Here is a 24,473-nt window from a genome sequence, read left to right on the forward strand (position 1 = left end):
TGCTGATCCACTCCACGCTTCAGCCCTAGAAACAACGATCCTAACGCCATGGATGTTGACTGCCTCTCCAAGAATGATAAAAGAGAGTACATGAAGCAAGGAAAATGCTTTTCCTGTGGAAAGGTCGGTCACAGATCTAATGATCAAGAATTCCACCCCCAAAATGGAGATGCCAGAAAGAATAACTATAAAGGAAAGCAAACAGTAAGGCATACAGCGCCTAAAGAAGAAGACACCAGCAAGATTGAAGATCTTGATGACAATGAAGATCTCAATGCCTGAAGATTGGATTTTTGAACCAGGAGCCTACCGCAATGTTAGCCACTCCTTGTATCAATGTATGTATTGCACACAATGTAGGAAAAACTAAAGAATCAAGGGTCCCAGCGACCATCTTTTCCTCTGTACACCCCGATAAATCATTGCAAATCACTGCTGTTGTCGATTGTGGTGCAGCTGCCACATTCATCCATTGGATGTTTGTCAGAAAACATAGAATCAAGATGCATCACTTTGAAACTCCTTTCCCTATCCAAACCGCCAATGGAAAGATTTCCAAGGACCCCATCATCCATTATTGTCACCTTGCAATCAAGATTGATGACTGACTCATGATTGGAAAATTCAATGTCATGAACATGAGCGATAACGACATGATCCTCCTTGGAAAACCTTGGCTTTCCACCATGAACCCTGATATTGACTGGGCTAAAGATACCCTTTGACTTCCTTCTACTCCTAGATCACTTTGACTTGAAGAAGTATTCAAGAAGAAATGGGGCTTTTCCCCTGCACCCCGCAGAAAAGTCACAATTGAAGAAGAAGACCTGGAGCAATCCAAACCTGCCTGTGCTCCACTTCCTGTAAATGGGAAAAGAACTCTTGAACAATGAAAAGAAAAGAAGAAAGAAGAACCGCTTCCACCTCTTTGGCCAGATCCTGATGAAGACCCTCTACCCCAATATGACACTAAAGATGATGTCTGGGATGATATTCCCACTGAACCAACCTTCCTTTGAAAAGTTGATGACCCTGTCACTTATCCCATTAATGACGATGAAGTATTAATTGAATATGCCAAAGATGGCTCTTCTATTACTCTTTTCAAAAACCTTTCCTTCAACACACCCCTCACTCGTGACAACACTTCTGCCTCCGAGATCCGACAAGCTGCAGCTCTATCTCCTCTAAGGAACTCCTGGATCTATGCATGAAAGACCGAAGAAGATGAGGAATACTTGAAAACTAGCAATAAAGCTCAAGAATTTGCTCTTGAAGATGCTCAAGAAAAGAAAAAGAAGACTTTTGAAGAACTTGTCCCTGACTATCTTCACGACTTCGCTGATGTTTTCGCCAAAGACGGCTTAAACAAACTCCCTCCATCTTGACCAGGTGTTGATCATAGAATTGAAACCAAACCTGGATATATTCTGAAATCTGCGAAAACCTATCCCTTATCTCCAAAAGAAACCAACGCCGTGAAAGCCTTTCTTGATGAGCACATCGCTAAAGACTTTATCCAACCTCGAAATCTCCGCAAGCCAGCGGGTTCTTTCTTGTAGGAAAGAAAGATGGATCTTTACGACCCTGCCAAGACTATCGTTACATCAATGAATGGACGATAAAGAACACCTATCCCCTTCCTCTGATTCCCCCTCTCATCACCAAGCTAAGGGACGCCAAGTATTTCACCAAGATGGATGTCTGATCCGGATACAATAATATCTTGATCCACCCTGATGATCGCTGGAAAGTGGCATTCACTACCTCCTTTGGACTCTTCGAACCGAAAGTCATGTTCTTCAGCTTATGCAACTCTCCTGCAATGTTCCAAGCCTACATGAACCAGACCTTCCAGAAAGAAATCACTGAAGGATGGATGATCGTTTATATGGACAACATCCTCATTTTCTCGAAAACCCTAGAAGAACACCAGAAACAAACACACCATATCCTTGACATCATCTGAAAAGAAACTCTTTTTCTGAAACCTGAAAAGTGCACTTTTGATGCTCAAGAAGTTGACTATCTCAGAATGATCATTCGCCCAGGACAAGTTGCAATGGATCCAGCCGAACTATCTGGTATCAGCCAATGGATGATTCCGACTTCAGTAAAAGAAGTCTGCTCATTCCTTGGATTTTGCAACTTCTATCGCCACTTCATCTCCTATTACTCTGACCTCGCATGACCCTTGATAGACCTGACAAAGAAAGATGCTGTCTTCACATGGTCACAATCACGCACTGATTCCTTTGAGAAACTGAAGCAATGCTTCTTATCAGAACTTGTCCTCCGAAACCCTGATCCTTCCCAACAATTTGCCCTTGCAACTGACGCTTCACTCATTGCCACTGGAGCAGTCCTCCTTCAGACTGATGAAAATGGCGCTTACCACCCATGCAGCTATCTCTCTCAATCTTTTAATCCTGCTGAACAAAACTACCAGATCTACAATCGTGAACTCCTCGCTATTATCCGTGCTCTGAAAGCATGGCGACACTACCTTGAAGGGAACCCTCACCCTGTCATCATTTTCACTGATCATAAGAATCTCCTCTACTTCCGCTCTGCACAAAATCTCACTCACCGACAAGCATGTTGGCAGTTAACCCTGAACGAATTCGATCTTGAACTTCACCATGTCCCAGGAAGCAAACTTGCTGCTCCTGATGCTCTTTCACGCCATCCTGACCACTCTTCTGATCCCTTGGATAACTCTGATGTCACACTTCTCCCAGACACCATGTTTTCCCGTCTTATTGACAATGACCTCACCAATGCCCTGAAATCCATGGATCCCCTCTCTGATCCTGTCATCCTTGCTGCGCAACAAGCCCTTGATGGGTTAAATGCACCCCCTATGAAATCTGCCCTCTCTGACTGGAAGTTCAATGATGGTACCTTGTTTTATAAAAACCGTGCCTATGTCCCCATTCATCTCCGACACCGCATTCTCCACCTTCACCATGATCATCCCACTGCCGGACACCCAGGACACTTTAAGACTGAAGAATTAGTCAAATGAGATTATTGGTGGCCCGGAATGGGCACATTTATCTGCAAATACATCGAGGGTTGCACCCTATGTCAGCAAATGAAATCTGACACTCACCCTTCTACTCCACCCTTGAACCCTATTCCTTCCTCTGCGCTTCGCCCCTTCTCACAGATCTCCGTAGATCTAATCACTGACTTGCCTGAATCAGGCAGTTTTGATTCGGTTATGGTTGTGGTAGACCATGGCCTTATGAAGGGGGTAATTCTCTCACCATGTAAGAAAACCATCACGTCAGAAGGAATCACCCAACTCTTTTTCAAGAAAGTCTTTCTCAGATTTGAACTCTATGACAAGATCATCTCCGACAGAGGACCCCAGTTCGCCTCTAAATTTGCCAAAGAACTTGGAAGACTCCTCAACTATGAAGTCGCACTTTCCACCGCCTACCACCCACAAACTGATGGACAGACTGAACATCTGAATCAGGAACTCGAAACCTACCTTTGCATCTATTGCCGCTCCACCCCTCTTGACTGGGTAAAGCATCTACCCATGGCCGAATTTGTCCACAATCATCGAAAACATGATGCCCGCAATTTCTCCCCTTTCCACCTCATGATGGGTTATGAACCCTGAGGAATCCCCTATATTCTCCCAAACTCCACCATCCCTGCAGCAGAAGATCGAGTCAGATACCTTCAAAAGATCCAAGAAGAAGCCATTTCTTGTCACAATCTCACCATGCAACGCATGTCTGATCGGACCTTTGGAAAGAAGTTTGAACCCTGGAAGATCGGTGAGAAAGTTTGGTTATCAGCAAAGAACCTTATCACTGGACTACCCTCAAAGAAGCTTGCCCCTAAATGCTATGGCCCTTTCATAGTAGAAGCCGTCCTCTCCCCTATCACATTTAAGATCCGACTCCCTGCCTCCTGGAAATCGCACCCTGTCTTTCACACTTCTGAGTTATCCTCCTATCGGGAAACAGAAGTCCACGGCCTGAACCACACTGAACTGCCTCCTGACATCATCAATGGACAAGAAGAATATGAAATAGAAGCCATTCTTGCCCATAAGGGAAACGTAAAAGGAAAACGACGCTTCCTCATATCATGGAAGGGTTACCCTTCTTTGGATAACTCCTGGCTCCCTGAAAAGGAACTAGTCAATGCCCAGGAAATCCTCAAACCCTATAAAGACTGCCTTCGACTCTCTCGACTCCTTACCTAGAAACCTGATCCATACATATGCCTTCTTCAAGATCTTCGAACTCTTCTCTTGAACTCCATCGCTCTCAGCTCAAACTTCATCACAAGCGAGCTCTTGTTGAATCGACCCTTTCTTCTCTCCCTTGCGTTTTACCTCTAGACCATTTCTTTTCTGAAGACATTGATTCTCTTTCTTTAATGACCATCCATTGCGGTGCAGACCTAGCATCTAGCTACACCCATACCATCGCAGCCCCCACCAAAGAAACCACCAAATGTTCCATCATCTATCATATGACCAAGATCAAAGCACTTGCTGCAGACAGACTCATAGAAAAAGGGTTCGAGCAAGCTCTCACCCCAGATATGGTCAAACTGAAGTGCTCTGTCTCCACTGAACCTCTTCGTTTCACTACCCAAGAAGTCCCTAGATCTCCATCAGAATCTTCTGACGATGACACCCCTGTCCCTGCTCCCTCTCAGCTCGCAGTCCACTCTACAGGAAACCCACACCATGCTCATGGTAAGAAAAGAAATACTGTTGCCTTTGGAATAGGCCTCTCTTGTCCCATGACACCGTCCCCTGCTCCACCCATCATTGTTGATGAAGACAAACCTGCCTCCTCCTCCGATTCTCATGCTCCATCTGAAGAAACTTTTTGATGTGACAGAAATGGTGTTGACTATTATGACATCATTTGCCGATACTGCCAGCAGGAAGGACATCGTCAAATCCACTGCCCTCACTATTTCTGCTGAGAATGTCACCACCATGCTCCTAAACATCTTACCGCCTACTGTCCTACTCTTTGAGGACATCATATCATTAATGCCAAACCGGCTCATGGGCCTTCCATCATCAGCTTAAGATCTACAAAGATAGAAAAGATCTTGAACAAGAGGAGCATGAGAAGCAGTTTGCAAAAGACGCTGACTTCGACCCTAACAACTATCAGAATCTTAGTGACTAAAGTCGGTGACTTTAGACATTGACAGGGGGGTAATGTTACAGTGCCCCACTCTTTTTCCCATCATCACTGCGGACTCCTATATGGCTGTACTTCTAACGCTTCCTTTTCACTGCATCGTTTCCTCATGGTCTCCCTTATCTCTGACTCATACCTTGTTTTCCCATGAACCTTCCTTTCTTAGTAGTCATTACCCCTTTGCCCAGCTTGGTCTGTGCATGATTCCCTTATGTATATAAACCCTAGTTACCACTTGTATTTTCTCTAACTTGAATCTATTCGGTTCTCTTTGATACTCGAACTCTAGCTCCTTGGGAAGGAGGCTAGCCATTGTCCCATTTGAACCTTAGATCCTGTGGGAGTCTAAGTGATCACTCCTGAGGGAGGCGTTGACCCGATAAGGCTTAGTCCTTGATTGACCCTGATCTTGATTCCTTTATTGGAACGATGCTCTATCCGAGTTCATAACACTGCTATCATAGCAGGGCACAAATGCACCTTTGAAGGGCACATACCAGAAGACTCCAAAGTGCAAAAGATATGTGATTGGCTGGAATGCCGCACTGTCACAGAAGTGCATGGCTTTCTAGGTACCTGCAGCGTCTTGCACATATTTATCAAGGATTTTTCTAAGAAAGCGCACCCACTCATCAACCTCCTGCACAAGGATGTACCATTTGAATGGAACAAGGAACAACAGGTAGCTATGCAGACCCTGAAGGACTTAATATTAGAATCTCCCGCACTCTTACTGCTTGATTACAAATGTGGATGGGAAGTTATCCTTGCAGTTGACACTTCTTCCATCACTATAGGGTTCATACTCCTTCAAATGGGTGAAAACAGCAAACACTATCCCAGTTGCTTCAGTTCAATTTCACTCATGGAAATTGAAAGCCACTACTCTCAAGTGAAGCTAGAGCTTTATGGCCTATTTCGCACACTCCACACAGTACACATATTTATCTTCGGAGTCACCAACCTAATGGTTGAGGTCAATGTGAAATATATAAAAGGCATGATCAATAACCTGGACCTCCAACCCAATGCAACCATCAACTAATGGATTGCAGGTATATTGTTATTTCCTTTTACACTTGTTCATGTCCTGCTTCCAAGCATACTGGAGCAGACGGTCTCTCAAGGAGACCACCCACAGAATTAGATCCCACAGAGGATGATGACCATGAGGATTGGCTTGACTGCTCATACTTGTTCAGCATCAAAATCCTAAACAACTGTAGTTGCGCAATTTCAGGCGCAGGAGCTGATATCATGTGCCACCAATATACCATACCTATGCCAAACCCACTAACCCATCCACCTGCTCTCATCGCATTCCTAGGTACTGCAGAACCCGAACCCGCCAACCCAACCATCCCCCATTCAGAAGCTGCAAAAGCACAAGATGCAAGAATGATAGAAATCCAATGCTTCCTAGAGACCTGCAAAAGACCCACTGACTTATCTGATGATGACTACCAGTCATTTGTCAAAAGCGCAGTATGGTACTTTATACTCAATGAAAAATTATGGTGAAAGAACTCGCTAGGAAAGCACCAATTGGTAGTCCCCGAAGCATGCTGCCTTCACATTCTGAAGGAAGCACATGATGACCTTGGACATAAGGGAGTATATTCAACCTGCACCTGCCTTCTCCTATGTTTCTGGTGGCCTATGATTACTGACGATGTCAAATGGTACAATAGGACATGTCATGAATGCCAGATCAGGCAAATGCACAAACTGCACATTCCCCCAACCATACCCATCCTGGGTGGCATATTCAGGAAGGTGCATATAGATAGTATGATGATGCCCAAAGTGGGCAGATTTGACTGTCTAGTCCATGCACAGTGTGCACTAACCAGATACCCAGAATGGCGTATGCTACACAAAGAGAACACCAAGTCTCTAGGTGCATTCATATTTGAGGAGCTCCTTTGCAGGTGGGGACCTATCACCAAAATTGTTACTGACAATGGACCCGCATTCCAGGCAGTGGTTGATGATTTAGCAGCATGCTATGGGATTCACCTGATTTGCATCTCACCATACAACTCCCAAGCTAATGGTATTATTGAATGGCATCACTATGATGTCCAGGAGGCCATCATGAAAAGTTGTGAGGGGGATGAGTCACACTGGTACCAATCTGCACACACTGTCCTATGGGCTGAGTGTGTCACGGTACACCAAGTGACAGGTCTAACACCCTATTTTATGGTTCATGGCATAGAGCCTATATTCCCATTTGATCTTACTAAAGGAACATTTCTAGTAGTGCTCCCAGACCAAGATACATTCTTGACCACAGACCTTGTTGCCTGGTGCGTGCACCAATTGCAGAAGCAACAAGAAAATCTCCAAGTCATCAAAGAAAGAGTCCAGAACACCTGGTACCAGTCCATCCACAAATTCAAGCAGTGCTTCCAGCACTCGATTACAGGTTATGATTTCGAGCCCAGTACCTTTGTTCTAGTACACAACAGCAAAGTCAAGTATGAGCTAAGTTAAAAGACAAAGCCACACTATCTTGGACCTATGATTGTTATCTGTTGCATGAAGGGCAGGTCATATATCTTGTCAGAACTAGACAGATCTGTGTCTAGGCTTTGTTTTGCAGCCTTTCGCTTGATTCCTTACCTTCTGCGCAGTGAAACTAAAATCTCTGTTACTAGTATTACAGGCCTGGACGATGAAGCATTGGACAACCTGGTAGGAGAAGACATAGAAGAACTGGATGATGAAGCACTCAATTTCAACCCAGAGGCATAGCCACACCTCCATGTGCAACACCTGCCCCTATACCCGCATACCCACATCAGACCTCAGCCTATATCCGCATAAAAACCAGAAAAACACAAAAACATACCATCCTCATATGATAGCCTCAGTTTTACCCCAGGTTTCATCCGGTGCCTCAGTTTCATTTCCCTTCTTTCCCACCCAATTCTGATCACTCAGTAACTTACATATGATACATGCTACCCATGCATAAACTCTAATCACACACAGACATTGCCAAAGGACTAGATTATACATGCACTTGATGATTACCATACAAATTCTCTTTGAATGCATAGGCAGTGCACCATGCACGTTGATATGTACCAAGGATTTGACCGCACCACCTGCACAGCAGGGATAGAGGACAATAGCACAATGAGGAAGATAAGCCAGGTGGAAACCTGCAAGTGATGCGTATCTTTCCACTTCTTCCACAGCGCATGTGCATGCTCATTTTATCTTACTTATCTCTTAGGCACCCAGTGGAGTAGGACCAGAACATAGGACATGGACATGGGATATGGATACTGGACACTTAGGACTCAAGGCACACACCCAAGGATTCCAAGTGGTCAAAACACTTCCATTTGGCGCTATCCAAGGGTATTCTAATGTACATGCGCGTTGATTCAAGTCAAAAAGGAAATTATCTACAGGAACCACCTTCTCTTCTTGTAGTGGATTGTGATAATGTCCAACTCATTCATCAGCTCCAGCATCATCCCATGCATAGTGGAAACCCTAGCATAGAGGGCACACACCTGACCCTCCATAAGCAAGTCTTCATCAACAAGCGGGTCAAAGTCTTCCAGATCTTCACCCTCAGGCAGCTTGCACTTTTCAATGCACACAGGAGAATCGGGTTCCTCATCCTCAGAGACCATAACAGGGGGTTTGGGTGATAAGACTGGGTGATGCATAAGGTTGCAGATATCCTTAGAGGAACTGGGAGTAGGGCTGGAACCAGAAGTTGAAGGTGCCTTGTGTGCAGCCTTGAGGCTAGGCTTGGCCACAGCCTGGAGCTGGGCTTGATGCACTAAGAAAAGAAAGGTTAGATAGAGAAGAAAGACCTAAGGGAAAAACTTACCACCGTGCCAATGTGTAGCATGCTTGCAGCCATGCTTGGCTACCTGGCAGGTGAAGCACCCCATACCAGGCATACCTTGGCAAGGGATATTGTGCTTAAGGCACCAGTCGCACTTGTCCTTATGTGAGACATGGGCCTTGGGAACACTCATATGTCCTACCATCTAGCAAGCGAGTTCAGCAAAAACAACTGAAAGAGAAAACAGAGTGTGTCCACACTTCTTCCATTGTCTGTGTGAAAATCACTGAACTCCACACTCCACATCTCTATTCAATCCGGAACCGGTCCACAAACTCTACTGTACCCAGAATTCCACAGTCACATGCCCTCATCAATGCAAAAATTCTGCCAAGTCCAAGTCCTGATGCACAACCAACTGAGGACAGTCAGTATTTGAGTCTCCTGCAGATGTGACGATCATACCAGCACTAGGTGCATATGATCAATAGCATGGTTCTTCTCACCTTCAGGAAAGGAGATAAAGTGCAGATCATTAAATCCATATATATCGACCCATCCACTCTTACTCCAGTCCGGTCCTAGGAATCCACCCTCCCATGTCCTATCCATGTCCACCTATCTCTGCTGGTGCATTATTTTTCCCAAATGTCATTGCTAAATGAGCTGCAGGTCTTATTACACAACTACTCACAATCCATAGTGCATGATGTCTTATTACCTATAGACTCATTGTGCGCTTGCTAACTATGCTACAATTCTTGCCTATGCATTCCAGACATTCACACACTATGATATAAACAACCACAGTACATACAATTGAGTAGTTCCCTTCCTCCCAGACTCAGCTCTATAGGAGAGTCATTCTCATGTTATTTTTGTAGACCTTGCACAATCTATCTATTTTGCTCTTTCTTGGCAATCCTGCACAATTCGACTGCTCTGAAGTTCTGTACTGCTAGGATCTTACCCTTAAAGCTCTTGCAAGAATACCTGACCCATGACCGGTAGTTTAGCACTGTTCTTCACTCATGCTATATCCCTTGTGACCAGCCACTCCATAGAGCGCAGTTGATTTTGTGTGCATTACATCTGCCGCACCGGCATCTGACATCCAATACGCTCACTCATATCTTCCAATGGTTCATCCCACTCTTGTGATACTAACATCAGTCAATTTTTGCCCATGCTCATGGTCGATTCTTTGGCATAGAAATTCAAAGGTATACATACAGTCCACACTCAAGTTCCTTAGGCTGACATAGGTTATAACTCCTTCACTCACTTATGTACTTCCCTCACACATAATTGAAGGAAGTGCTTCAATAGCAGTCCTCTCAGGCCGATCAATTAACTTGTGCCTCTTAGGATAAGTAGTGCTAGTTGCTAACCACCTAGTACCAATTACTTCTTCACAGTGGGATGTCCCCAATGGGAAACCTGTGGAGCATGTTAAAAACAAGGCTCAGGTAAACATGTGTCAAGTTGTACTGATGCAAGAGATCCTCATACGTGTCTGCATTGTAAGGCATGATAATCTGACTACAAATGTCAGAGGCAAGACTTGGAGGTAGCACCATGGTTTTTGTCTCCACAGATAGAACAGGTGTGGATGACATCAGTGGAGTGTTTTGGGGCAAAGCAGCATCCAAGGTTGAAGGATATGCAAATTGGTGCTGATGAAGATTTGAGAAGGAGCTTTCCTTGCCATGTGCTGATGACTGGGGCATCCTTAACGGTGTTGGTGTGCATACAACTGCTGGCTCTATGCCCATACTGACTGCAGATGATGCAAAGGGTCAAGTCAGTTGCTTGTGGCCCTTTGCCCTTCCAAAGGGGCTTCCCATTGTTCAAAACATTAGTCAATGATTGACCTTCTGGTCTGTGAGAAGGGTATGGGTTATAGCACAAACCACCACCTTGTCCCTGAGTGTTATTAGCTAAGGATGTACTAATCTTGATTTCACTCCAGCGTTGCATATATGCATCTGGGTCACAGAATGATTGCGCATTGAAGAACTTTCAGCAAATCTCAATGTTGAAACTCAGGATGGTATTCCAATCCTCGCTGAATTCCTCACAAGACAAGCAGAAGTCACAGTGCTCTACAAACCACCTAATTGTAGCTTTGTCAGCTATCAAAGATATCATCTTCAAGAAGTTGCTGTAGGCTTTGTAAAACCTGTCAGCAGGCAAAGTCAACTCTGCTGGGAAGGTAGATGTGTCCATGACACTCTTTTTAGGGTTGTCCAAGACCAGACACTTTTTCATCTTGACACAAGAAGGGTCTAGATGGATCTTTCAGAGGGACACCAGAGTGAGGAGCATGAGTGGGACATGGATCTTTGCCTTCACAAGATTGAGGGTCAGCCTCAGAATTTCAGTTCTGGTGTCCACCATTTTCATAATCACAGTATCAGAGTCTTTGAAAACTCAAGTATCAGTAGACATGGATGAAGGTACCATAATATTAGATGAAGAAGTGTCAACACCAGTAAGGGCACCAATGACTCTTTTAGCTGTGTTAGGTGTAAGTGTATTAAGGAAGTTGAAGGCTTGTGAAACTTTGTTACCAGGGAAGGGTTTAGGTAAGGGTGTGAAAGGTTCTGGTGTAGGTGTTATGAACTAGGATAGTCGCAACAATAGCTACTCGATAAGAGCAACTGGCTAATGTTGAATCAAGACCTTACAAATGTAAGGGTCATTAAGGCAAGTCGGAGAGAGTGTCTCTGGCTTGAATATCTGGATCAGACAACTTAGGATTGGAGGTCCTAAGCAAAGGATGTTTCTGGTGAGAACCTAGTAGATTAAAGTGAAGATCTACTGAGTACATGACCGGGTATTTATAGTAAGTAGTATGAGTCAGAGATAAGAATGAGTCAGAGATAAGTCATCTAGTGATGGCAATAGCAATCATGATGTAATACAACTAAAAGAGATGAGTCATCTAGTGATGGCAATAGCAATCATGATGTATTACAAGTAAGTAAAAGATAAGAAGAATGGATAGGGGGCAAGCGTAACTGTAACATTACCCCTCGTTTAGGAATGAAGTCACCGACTTCAGTTATCCTGGTTAGCCCAGTAAATAGGGTCAGTGTCGTAGTTTGAGTCAAGCAAATTGTTTTGTTCCTCAGTGATAGGGAGCGACCTATCAGCTAGTTCTGCGGCATGGTAAATAGCATCTTGCTCAATCTCCCAGCGGGCAAGGGCTTCGTAGAAGCCAGGATCAGTCCATACCAGTGGAATGACTGCTTCCCCTTTCAGCTCCCTACAAAAGACCGATAGGTGTCTGGGTGCATATGCTTTACAAACTCGACAGTAATATGCCAGACAGTTTTTGTGACGATGTCCAGCAGAGCGACAGTTACGACACATGATGTTATCAGCTGGCGCCGTTTTTACTGTAACGATGGTGGTTGACTGATCTGGTGGGGAGGGGGATCTGGATCACTTGAGCGCCTTGTGTGGGGAAACTGATGTGGCTCGTTTGGCGGCGATATGGGAGGATCTACGTTGGATAGGGTATCTACATGTAGTGGGTGAGATGGGGGTAGGAGACGGAGAAGCTGGTACATCAAGTACAGCAATAGGAGGGATATTATCATTCTGATGATCAATGGTAGTTGTTGCAGGGACCAGCGGTGGGACTGGAATGGCAACATGTGGGGAAGGAGGACGCACAACTGGGTCAAGAGCGATTCGTTCTGTGATGATGTGAATAGCCTCTCTGATAGCGTCTCTAGTATCATCAGGCAACAGACAGATTGCAGTATTATGAATGTGTATATGAAGGTGATGGAATATGGTCTTGTGGCATTCATCATCAAGAAGGTTGGTGGTGTGCTCGATGAGGCTAGCGTCCCTGATGATTCTGATGATGAGTCCACTAGATATCGCTCCTCTTTCTCCTAAAAGACGATTTACTTCTATAGCGTATTGTTGGGAGGTGAGAGCGGATTCAAAAAGAGCGCTAGTTTTGACTTGATCAATAATTGAAAAGTAGTTGGTAAGGGTGGAGTTGTTGATAAGAGTAGAGTCGGATGATGGTGGGGAAACCACTGGTGAGGATGCGTTATTAGCGAGGTCAATGGTGGTGGCAGTCTGATAATCAAGGAGGGACAATGGGTGAGCATTTCCTTTGGCTACGGTGTTCATAGCAGCAGTGAGTTTTTCGATGCGTTGTATGCAGAGGCGTAGACGTTCAAGAGACATTGTTTTTGGATTTACAATCGGTGAGCCCTTTTATATGCAGCAAGGACTTTGGCGGCATTGCTAAGGTTTTCTTCTGGGATCCATTCATTGCTGGCAGATGAATATCCTTTCCAGGATACTAGATAGCATCTTCATTTACCTGTTCCTTTGTGCAATAAGATCGCATCAATTTCATATTCTTCCTCATTATCAATGACATCTGGGGGTGGATCATGGAAGTTTGGACCATGAACCTCTGTTTCATGATAGGACGATAACTCGGAAGCATGGAATGTAGGGTGAACCTTCCACTGCAACAGTAATTGGAGTGTGAACGTGATGGGGGAGAGAACAGCAGTGACTGGGAAAGGGCCATATCGTTTGGGTGCAAGCTTCCATGATGGCAATTGCATGATTAGGTTCTTTCCTGATAACCAGACCTTATCTCCTACTTTCCACGGTTGATATTTCTGTCTGTGAGTTCATTCTGCCATTCATTGCATAGCGAGGTTATGGCAGGAGAGTGCTTCTTCTCTGGATTTCTGGAGCGAGCGGAGTCTGTCTTCTGCTGCAGGGACGGTGGAGTTAGGAAGTGTATGGGGAAGGGCCCTTGGTTCGTATCCCATCATTAGGAAGAATGGGGAAGCATTGCGAGAGTCATGTTCTCGGTGGTTATGCACGAATTCTGCCATAGGAAGATGTTCCACCCAATCTTCAGGATGATTTCGGCAATAGATCCAGAGGTATGTTTCGAGCTCCTGATTAAGGCGTTCGGTTTGTCTGTCAGTTTGGGGATGATAAGTGGTGGATGTGGCTATGTCATATTGTAAAAGCTTGGCGAGGGCTTTTGAGAATTTTGACACAAATTGCGGTCCATGATCAGAAATGACTTTCTCATGCAAGCCGAATCAGTGGTAGATGTATTTGAAAAATTTCTTGGTGACCCCTTCTGAGGTGATGGTTTTAGTGCATGGGATAAGGATTACCCCCTTCGTAAGCCCATGGTCGACCACAACCATGACAGAATCAAAGCCAGCACAGGGAGGGAGATCAGTGATCAGATCAACAGACACTTGGGTGAACAGAGCCGTGGCGACGGAAGGGATAGGGACAAGAGGAGGAGTAGTAGGATGGGTGTCGGATTTCATCTGCTGACAGAGAGCGCAACCCTCAATGTATTTTCGGATATAGGTACCCATAGAGGGCCACCAAAAGTCCTGTCTTACCAACTCTTCAGTCTTAAAACGCCCAGGGTGACCAGCGGTAGGGTGATCATGACATCGTTCTAAAATAAGGTGCTGACCAGCAGGACGGACGTAGGCACAATCCTTATAGTAAAGGATATCGTCCTTAATAGTCCAACCCACAAGAGTGGATTTCATGGGAGGAAGGGAAAGGCCATCCAAGGTGTCAGAGGCAGCTTGGAAGATAGGGTCAGGGTCAGAGGGGTCGGGGTTCACGAGGGATGTCATGAGTTCGAGATCAAGGAGGCGGATGAACATGGAGTCAGGAAGAAGGGTTTCATTGGTATTATCTTCAGAGGAATCCATCCGTGGTTGGGATGATGGGAGAGTGCATCAGGAGCGATTAGTTTAGTTCCAGCAACATGGTGGAGTTCAATATCGTAGCAGGACAAAATCAACTGCCATTGGGCCTGTCGTTGAGTTAATTTCTGCACAGTTCTGAAATACAGCAGATTCTTATGGTCTGTGAAAATGATGACAGGGTGATGGTTACCCTCCAGATAATGACGCCATTCAGTTAGGGCACAGATGACAGCAAGGAGTTCGTGATCAAAAATCTGATAATTGCATTCTGCAGGATTTAACATTTGCAATAGGTATCCACATGGGTGGTAAGTGCCGTTTTCATCAGTCTGTAGTAATACTGCACTGGTAGCAATGAGTGATGCATCAGTTGCTACTGCAAACTGCCTATTCGGATCTGGGTTTTGAAGGACCAGTTGTTTAAGGAAGCATTCTTTTAAAGTGGAGAAGGCTGATGTGCATCGTTCTGACCAAAGAAACTTGGCATCTTTCTTGGTAAGGTCGATCAGAGGTCTGGCAATGTCAGAGTAATGGGAGATGAAGTTTCAATAGAAGTTACAGAATCCCAAAAATGACCGGACTTCCTTTACTGTTGTAGGGGCAGGCCAGTCGCAAATACCATCAGTCTTGGCGATGTCCATTGCCACACATCCAGGGCGGATGATCATCCCGAGATATTCTACCTCCTGTGCATCAAATGTACATTTCTCAGGTTTCAGGAAAAGCTTTTCTTGGTGAATCTTTTCAAGAACACGCCGGGTTCATTCATGATGAGAGGGGAGGTCATTGGAGAAAATTAGAATATCATCCATGTATATGACGAGCCATCCTTCATTGATTTCTTGTTGGAACATCCGGTTCATATACGCTTGGAAGGTGGCAGGAGAGTTGCAGAGGCCGAAAAACATGACATTTGGCTCAAAGAGACCATATTCCGTAGTGAAAGCGGCCTTCCATCTATTGTCAGGATGGATACAAATGTTGTTGTATCCAGAATGAACATCCATCTTCATGAAGTACTTGGCACCATGCAACTGAGCAACCAGGGAAAGCGGTAAAGGGAGTGGATAGGCATTCTTGACTGTCCATTCATTAATGTATCGGTAATCCTGACAGGGACAAAGATCTCCACTTTTCTTTCCTATGAAGAAGAAGCTGCTTGCTTGTGGCAATTTCAATTCCGAGATGAAACCTTTCTTTACGTTTTCATCAATGAAAGCTTTGACCTGCTGTGCAGCTCCACTTCTGATAATGGGTACACCTTGGACGTTTTAGGGATGAAACTGGGTTTGGTTTCAATACGATGGTCTATACCAGGTTACTCAGGCGGTAATTGGTTAAGGCCATCTTTCACAAAGATATCGGCGAAATCATGAAGGTAGGAAGGGACAAGCTCCTTAAACAATTTCTTCTTTTGTTCAAGTCTGGCTGCTAATGCAAATTGCTGTGCCTTATTACTGGTTTTGACGTATTCCGATTCTGTTGGCCAAGACAATGGCATAACCGTAGTTTGTTGTTCTGTGGTGCTAGTACCGTCTTTGGTTAGGGGAGTATCCATAGAAATGTTGGTGATAACCCAAAGCTCAGAAGTGTCAGTGGGATATTCAACTAAGAACTCAGTCGTCTTCAAGGTGGTACGTAGCAATTTCGCATATGGGTGGCACATAATCCATGGTCCACACATCGTCTTTGGTATCAAAGGAGTCATCATCGTTGTTAGGGATGGGGTCAAGGTTAGGAAGCATTGGGGATGCTTCTTCGTCTGGGATTTCTTCTATGGTGGCTTGGGGTGCCGGTTCTTTAGGTGATGCAGTCAAGACTGACTTCGCAGGAGGCACCTTCAGCAGCACTACAACTGGAATCGGTTCTGGTCTTGGACCGTTTTTCTGGAATTTCCAGAAGAAGGGTGGTAATCCATTCTTTTCTCAGTTCGATATCAACTTCTTCCTCAATCTGGTTACTCTTCTCAGTTCTGGGGAGTTCCAGCTCTTCTGCCTTCCATCGGATTACTGGGTCCATAGTGCGTAGCCAGGGGATCCCGAGTAATATCTGATCATGATGGCTGAGCCACGTGATGTTGAATTTCCCAATCATGGATCATTCATCAATTTTTACTATGAGGATGCAATATCAGGTGATAGTGCCCCCCTTCGTATAGCTTCCATCCGCAGTAGTGACTCGGAATGGTTTCAAAAGTTTGTGTGTCCAAATTTTGTGGGTTTTGACAAATTCTTCAGAAATAAAAGTTCCAGCAGTGCTGGAGTCAATAACGGCGGTTGTTTCGACGGTTTTCAGATGGGTTTTGGAGATGAGAGAAATAGGAACTCGAAGTTCCTTTCTAATTCCAATACTTCGTACAAGTCTGATAGGTACATCGGAAGATACTGACATCAATCCAGTCTTCCATGTCAAAAATCCTCAGCGAGGCAATGGATTGTTGTATCTTCATCCTCTTTATTGCTGTCGTCTATCTCTTCTCGACAAACAGGAACCTTCTTCTTCTGTGGGCACGCTCTAGTCATGTGTCCCTTCTGGTGACACATGAAGCATAATCCTTTCTTCATATGGTCACTTCTTTTGGCTTCCGTGAGCCAATCTATTTCCATGGCATTTGGATCGTGCCGATCAATGGATGGTCTAGGCACGTAACGTTGTCCTGTCGGTTTGGTGGTGGTATGATGGTTCTGTCGAAACGCGGCACCCCTCTGGTAGTTACTGTCAAGCCTAATGGCTGCGGCAACGTACTTGTCAAAATCTGTAGGAATGGTTTTGTTCCATCTGGAAAATGGAATTAACAATCCCCTTCTTTAATCCATCGTTGAAAAATGTGATTAAGACTGCATCTTGCTTTACGGAGGCCTGTGCAGCAAGGGTCTTAAAGCTAGTGACATAGGAGGTGAGGTCACCCATTTGTTTCAGGGTTCGGAGTTTATTCATGGCAGTGCCGATGGCGTCAGCTGGTACGAAGGCTTCTTTGAACTTGGTTTCAAAGTTCATGAAAGTTCCATAAGATTTAGAGGTGGAGTTATCGACTTTGGTATAGAAGGTAAGTGCCCAACCCATGGCGCTGTCTTCAGTCATATATGCGAGGGTGGTGATGACTTTCTTTTCCTCAGTATTATAAATTGTAGCATTAAGTGCAAAGTATGCCTTAATCACGTATAACCATCGTAAAGCCTGCTGAGGGCTCCCATCATAAGTAGAGGGGGCTCCGGCTTTAAGTTCTGGGGTGTTGGTGACAGTGGACATCCTGATCGTTCTGGTCTAGTGATGTTTCTGTTTCAGGGGACGTGCTTGTCTCTCTGATTCGTTCTGGGGTCTGGGACCTCTTCTGATGGAGAGGGTCAATAGGTGACTTTAATCTTTTGTTACAAACTAGGATAGTCGCAACAATAGCTACTCGATAAGAGCAATGGCTAAGGTTGAATCAAGACCTTACAAATGTAAGGGTCATTAAGGCAAGTCGGAGAGAGTGTCTCTGGCTTGAATATCTGGATCAGACGACTTAGGATTGGAGGTCCTAAGCAAAGGATGTTTCTGGTGAGAACCTAGTAGATTAAAGTGAAGATCTACTGAGTACATGACCAGGTATTTATAGTAAGTAGTATGAGTCAGAGATAAGAACGAGTCAGAGATAAGTCATCTAGTGACAGTAATAGCGATCATGATGTAATACAACTAAAAGAGATGAGTCATCTAGTGATGGCAATAGCAATCATGATGTAATACAAGTAAGTAAAAGATAAGAAGAATGGATAGGGGGCAAGCATAACTGTAACAGTAGGCTCATCAAGGAAGGACTTGTCATCAGAAATTTCTTCAATAAAATTAGGATCATTTCATTTGGACTCTCTGGTCACATTCCTGTCAGCACATGCCAAATTCTCTTCTATAATGGCCTCAAGATCCTCGAGATCAATAGGTACCATAACACACCTCCCAACTGATTCGACAATGCGATTAATCTCACCGTCCGTCAACGCGCGGGAATTCGCGGAGATGAAAGCATCGGTGCTTTTTCCCCCTGCCCTGCGTGGGGCTACAGGGTTCGAAGTTTCAGTCATTGTAAATGAGGGTAACTACGAAGTGAGTGACTGAATGTATGCGTGAGGACCCTCAAATTGAGAGAAAGGTAACGAGGTGGCGACGGTGATGGTGAAAGAAAAAGACGCGCGTGCATATGTGCGGATCGTCTTTTATGCGCCACTCGATTAGTAAGCCATTGTTCGAGCTTCTCACTCGCAGGCTCCTTATAAGCTCGAACTGCACTCTGGATAGTCAGTATGTACTATTTTGCAATCCGAGACGGTGGGCTTTAGTCGCGTACTATGTCATAAGGTTTATCGTCCAGTCGTCGCGTGTATAGGTTCAACGCGCCGGGCTACAACTTGGGAGAGAATTTAATAATACTGATAGTACTACTAGTAATACATCGTTTTCACGTTCATAGCCCATTCGACACTCCTATGCTTTCCTGCAGTTTCCTTTCTGCCTTTAACCATTCGGTAACGGGACTATCCTTACTTTCCCATTCCCACTGGGCTAAGAGCTGCTCTTTTCGAATCTCCAACTCTTCTTGCACGTTTGCTGCACTAGATATGTCAAAGTCGTACAAACGTCCTGCACGTGCCGATTCACGTGCTACGGATTGAGCGAATAGTAGGCGAACGTCCTGGTATACCTTCAACGCAGCGGGTACGTTATCCAATGTTGTGAGTGGGTGAGCAAGAAGGCGACCAAGCACAAAAGCATCCTTCGTACAAAGTGAGATCGCATGGCCTGGCGAAAGATTACGCTTACCTCTATTGCCTGGCCAGCTCCGGCGCCAAAGTGGGGTGTCATCGCATGACACTACACGCCGATTTCGTCAGGATATCTTCTATATAGTCAACAAGGAGAAGCGTACCGCATCACCTATCAGGGCAACTCCGTCATAAGCAGATAATGGCAATTCATTCACTACATGAAGCGCCCATCTTGAGGGGTTTTCGAAACACTGCAGAAATATCATCAGTCGAGGGTGGCATGAGGGGCATAGCCCAAAACTTACTTTCAAGAGGTTTTTAACAGCGGGTTCGAAGTCCTGATATGGTTCCTGAACCTCTTCATGGGACACAGATGAAACCCAGCGGTCTTCAAAAGGTGTGCCAGCTTTCTCCTCATCAGTAACAGATGCCACTACATTGATCAGTGTTCCTTGTGAAACTGGATACGAAACGACGTGCTATGAAGTTATAATACAGATTCATCAGCAAGTGGAGACCAGTAATAGCAGCAATCTACCTTTCTCATTCCGCAAAACTACAAAATGGGAGTTAATCACGACGATGACCACTGCTTTTTTGCGGGCTTACTATCACAAAATCCTTCAAGGATACGTGGTTTGGATCCAAATCCGAGAGCTTCTTCGCCGGAAATACGGTGCGATAGACGAGCGTCCCGGTCCAAGATGGATCAGTGTAGTGTCTTATCTTACTTGGGTCCACAACATCTCGATCTAATGTTTCGAAGAGCATCTTCCGCACTGAGGAGTGGACGCCATCTGCCCCTATTAACACGTCCGTAGTTGAGGTGCTATCATCAGCGAAGTGAAGCATGAGCGATCCTGATAACTGCTTGTCATATCGCGTGAGTCGTTTATTAAAGTGAAGGCTGCACGACGAGGGGAGGTGTTGCTTGAGGGTGTCCATGAGATGCTGACGGTGCATATGAGATGACATTAGTGTGGGAATTTGTTGAAACCATTCAAAACCACCCTGTGGAATATCAGACCTCCTTAATATTGGCGCTGTCGGCACGAATTAAGTTACATACGGCTGAAAAAAAAAATCTTTGACAGACCATGACTGGAGGAAGGGGGGTTGGTCGAAATACGGGAGATCTCTTCGTACACATCGAGCTCTTTCATGACCTCTGATGTACGGCCCGAGACTACAATCCCGGCCCCAACAGTCGTGATGGTGTCGTGCGCTTCATACAAGTCTATATGAATATCCCGATCTGCAAACTTCCCGATTGTGACAGCGAGAGCAAGCCCTCCTACGCCTGCACCGCTGCACAGGAAATTCAGTCCGCGTTACATTCTTGGAGTATCTGACTTACCAGATTGCTACTCGAAATTTGGGATTGGCTAATGAGAACGACATTGATCAGAGGTCGGACTTTACAAGTGCTATAGGATGGGCGCGGTGGCTACCATTTTATAGGTCAGTTCGAGATACTATTTTGGGGCAATCAGACAGTCGCGTCCAGAAGTGTGTCGTAGTGATTAAAGGGCTGGCATCTGCTGGCGGACTGTCAATATCTGAGCCCGCATTGCGTGGAGCCGTAGGGCCGGAATGTGTTAGAACCTGAAGTGAAATAACTATACCTGAGTAGTAAGTCGTTTTGCTCAGGCTGCCCACTGTTGTGACTCACCGTGATACGATCGTCGGGTCATACGATGACTGTGGAGATAAGTATTTGGCTTGGCAAAGATATGACTACAAAGAAAGGCAGTTCTTGACCGATCAGCGGGCTGGACAGCGATACACTGCAACGCAAACAGTGGAACAGTGGTCATGATAGATTGAAATGGTGCATCCGATGTCTCGCGGGCCACTCTGCAAGCGACACTAGTCCATTTTCAGGAGCCGATCACGGTGTGGCAGATGCATTTAGGACAGCATCGCGCAGAACCTGATTTTGTAGGGCCTCCCGTTAAGGAGGCCGAGGACAAGGATGATACGATCATGAGTCGTGAATTGGCAAAAAGACGGGACATACGAAGAATCAGTTCATTACGGGGAACAAAAATAGCTGTCTCCGCCGATGGAATCTTGCACGAGTTAACGATGGATGCAAAGGTTTTAACCACATTCGTTGCCGACGTAATCTCCCTCTTTCCGCGCCAGACTGTACTTGAGGTTACTTGTACATAAACAAAGTCACGGTATGAGATTCAGAATCAAATTTCTCGGCCGGAAGATATGGTCACTATGGTGGTTCCAGTATTGATAATTGCTAGAACCGATGCTAGCATATCAGTTGCTCCTACATGGGTTAAGTTGGTCGAAGAAGGTTGAAGCAGAAATTCAATTTCGGACCTAGTAACGGAACGGGCCCTTAATGGCTTTTCGGAGTAGCCCGTAAGCTTGGTAATCCTAATTGGTAGAGTTATTCGTGAGTTACTGTAAGTTACTCCAAGGATTTACTAGGACAGATACCTTTTGTCTTGCAGCTTGTCATGACGAAGCACAGTAAAAATAATACGGCATCTTCAGTATTCTCTTACGCTGAGAGACAGAAGGCGGAGTATGGTACGAAACGGGTGCGTCTGCTCAGTTGGATCATACGAAGCTTTTCACCAAGTACTGCAACAGCAACGCCTGGGTAATGAATCAATGCGAAATTTTGACGCATGTTCTTTGTGCCTGCAACGAGCGAGAGAGCCAATAGCATGCGATCAAGGTCATTTATTCTGCAGGGAGTGTGCGTACACCGACCTATGTAAGTTCACAATGGCATGTATAGTTTCATACAAATTGAGTATTCAGTGACACAGAAAAAGGATATTAAGCGGCAGAAGGAACGCCTTGAACAGCTGAAGAAAGAAACTGAAGAGGAGAAAGAGAGAGCCAGAGAGGCAGCCAGGGAACGTGTACTTCGTGATTTTGAGAAGGGTCAACTGGGATTGTCTGCGAACCTGCCGTCTGTTGCATCTGCATCTGGCGTCGGAGCGAAAGACTGTACGTATCTTCTCCATTCACTTCTCCTAGTGTGCTCAATCGCTCCCAGCTCGATCATCAAAGCGGAAGCTTGACTTCGACTCTTCAACAGTTGAAACTCTTACCCGTGAAGCCGAAGAGGCAGCCCTAAGACAGATCGAACGAGAGCAGGCGGAGTCATTACGACATAAACTACCGGACTTTTGGCTGCCTTCGCTAACTCCCACATACACCTCAAACGGTTTACCGAGCTCACTCAAGGATGTTAAGGTTCAAACAACCTGCCGGGGAGGGAATCCACCCCACCCGATAACGTTGGTATATATCATCTGTCATGGAAAACAACCTCTCATGACATTTTCAGCCTGAAGTCATTGGTGCCTGTGAAGTTTACATTGCTACCCGCTGCGTCGGCGTCGCAATCATCAGATTCTACTCCCGTGGAGAGCGACAAGGGTAAATCCAAATTAGGGGATGATGGAGTTCCAATTTGTCCAGCCTGCAAAAGTAATCTTCACAATAATAGGATGATGTTCTGTGAGTCCATGCCTCTGATATTGCTTGCAGGATTTGACCATTCGTAGTCATGAAACCATGTTCCCATGTTGTATGCAAAGTATGTGTTGATAAGCTGGTGCGGGTGGCCAAGCAGTGCATCGTTTGTGATCACACACTTGTTGATAAAGACATGATCGAATTAAAGAGAGAAGGTATGTGTTTGTTTAACTTGTTTGGGGTCATGTAGCTCCTTGTGGAGCAAAAGGACTGCGTTTTGTGCTACCACATTCTGATTCATTATATCGTCAGGCACTGGCTTCGCAGGAGGCGGCATTGCAGAAGCGAAGAAGACAGGTGTCGCGTTCCAGGGTTGAAAGTACTCGTCTGTATCAAGTTTGACTTGATAGGTCTCAAATTGGTTTTCACAGTTCAAGTTGCTAAACATTGTCCTCGGTCGATTGAATGTGCGCTGTTTTGATAATCCTTCCACAGTGATCTCCGACTTACCATTCATGTTTCTCTGACGTATTGTCGCCAGACCGTTTGTACCGTGGCGCCAACTCAAATATTCACAACCCATCATGTTCACCCAGCTCTTTCCTCCACCCGAGTCATAACTTTATTGTTGTATTTGCGATTTGAGTGGTACATATTAAGCCCTAGAATGGCTTTGAACACCCATGGTGACCTGTGGCCCCGTCTTCTTAAGAATGTAAGCCCCTAGCTTTCACAGGGGACAACATTATTGCTGGTACCCAACCCAATATGTATGGAGTACTGCCGGATATGCATATCTTCCTGAATACTCGCCAGTTATTACTCCTTATGAACGGCGGTAGCTGCTGATGCTGCAAACACCCAGAGATCACAATTTCGGTGCGGTAATTATCAATTCGGACTGACGTTGCTCATTTCGAATCCGGCTATAGCAATCTGATAATATCTCTCAGATCTTAGTATGTCTCTGCGGGACCAGCTGGTGTATCATCTCAAGAGGCTCTTTGAAGTGTTGTAGGAGACGTGGTTCACCTTCTTTACAGAGACTCTCTTTCGGATCAGTGAATTGAACAGTCCAATTCGTGTCAGGTATATTTATTGAATACGTTTAGTATATACGCCTTTCACTTGCGCGTTCTTAGGTTCTCGAATTCTTGCTTCCAGTCGGAGTTCAAAACGCCACAATAATTATTTGAAACATCTCGCCAGCGTCGCCTCCCTGCGCTATAGTACTTCAACTCGATGGTAAACCAAGTTTAAGGTTGGTCCGCAATCTCCGGTTGCTGAATTTATGTAGGTGAACCAAGAAGAATCAAGGCTAGGTCAGAGCACCATCCACTAAGACTCCAGTGATCCATTTAGGCATCAAGTCAGATATGTTCTCTTGAAGCATCTAAATAACAAAAGGATTCAGAATCCATGCTCGATCAAACAAGCATCTTTGTTCGTTTCGCTGTCACAATATAACTTGAAGCTCAAACCCGTGGTGTAGCGGTGGACTTTAGTGTAGTCAATGCAC

The 24,473-nt window shown here is 45.1% G+C and overlaps 2 protein-coding genes across 2 annotated transcripts; one reads left to right on the forward strand and one right to left on the reverse strand.

Annotated features, from left to right (window-relative positions):
* Positions 1 to 19,197: 19,197 nt before the first annotated feature.
* Positions 19,198 to 20,899, reverse strand: BJ212DRAFT_1298430 (uncharacterized protein; the record flags this gene model as incomplete). The annotated part of the gene is made up of 8 exons (XM_041332697.1): positions 19,198 to 19,506; positions 19,554 to 19,604; positions 19,660 to 19,749; positions 19,804 to 19,977; positions 20,037 to 20,054; positions 20,108 to 20,541; positions 20,595 to 20,806; positions 20,856 to 20,899. 8 exons carry the CDS (start codon positions 20,897 to 20,899, stop codon positions 19,198 to 19,200), a joined length of 1,332 nt encoding a protein of 443 aa, XP_041194861.1.
* Positions 20,900 to 21,923: 1,024 nt separating this feature from the next.
* BJ212DRAFT_76259 (uncharacterized protein) lies at positions 21,924 to 23,567 on the forward strand. The gene is made up of 7 exons (XM_041344009.1): positions 21,924 to 22,062; positions 22,115 to 22,241; positions 22,289 to 22,480; positions 22,530 to 22,773; positions 22,824 to 22,996; positions 23,044 to 23,169; positions 23,267 to 23,567. The coding sequence occupies exons 1-7, from the start codon at positions 21,979 to 21,981 to the stop codon at positions 23,329 to 23,331; spliced, it is 1,011 nt and encodes a 336-aa protein (XP_041194862.1). The 5' UTR covers positions 21,924 to 21,978; the 3' UTR covers positions 23,332 to 23,567.
* The last annotated feature ends 906 nt before the right edge of the window (positions 23,568 to 24,473 follow it).

Source organism: Suillus subaureus (genome assembly GCF_016647635.1).
Source record: "Suillus subaureus strain MN1 chromosome Unknown BJ212scaffold_10, whole genome shotgun sequence".
Classification (NCBI taxonomy): Eukaryota; Fungi; Basidiomycota; class Agaricomycetes; order Boletales; family Suillaceae; genus Suillus; species Suillus subaureus.

What these genes read in the sequence shown, in the direction of transcription:
- BJ212DRAFT_76259 (XM_041344009.1), top strand. Translation starts at nt 21,979, where the DNA reads ATGACGAAGCACAGTAAAAATAATACGGCATCTTCAGTATTCTCTTAC. An exon ending in TGGCGTCGGAGCGAAAGACT is followed by an intron (nt 22,481 to 22,529) that starts GTACGTATCTTC and finishes AATCGCTCCCAG; the next exon opens with CTCGATCATCAAAGCGGAAG. An exon ending in AATCCACCCCACCCGATAAC is followed by an intron (nt 22,774 to 22,823) that starts GTTGGTATATAT and finishes TGACATTTTCAG; the next exon opens with CCTGAAGTCATTGGTGCCTG.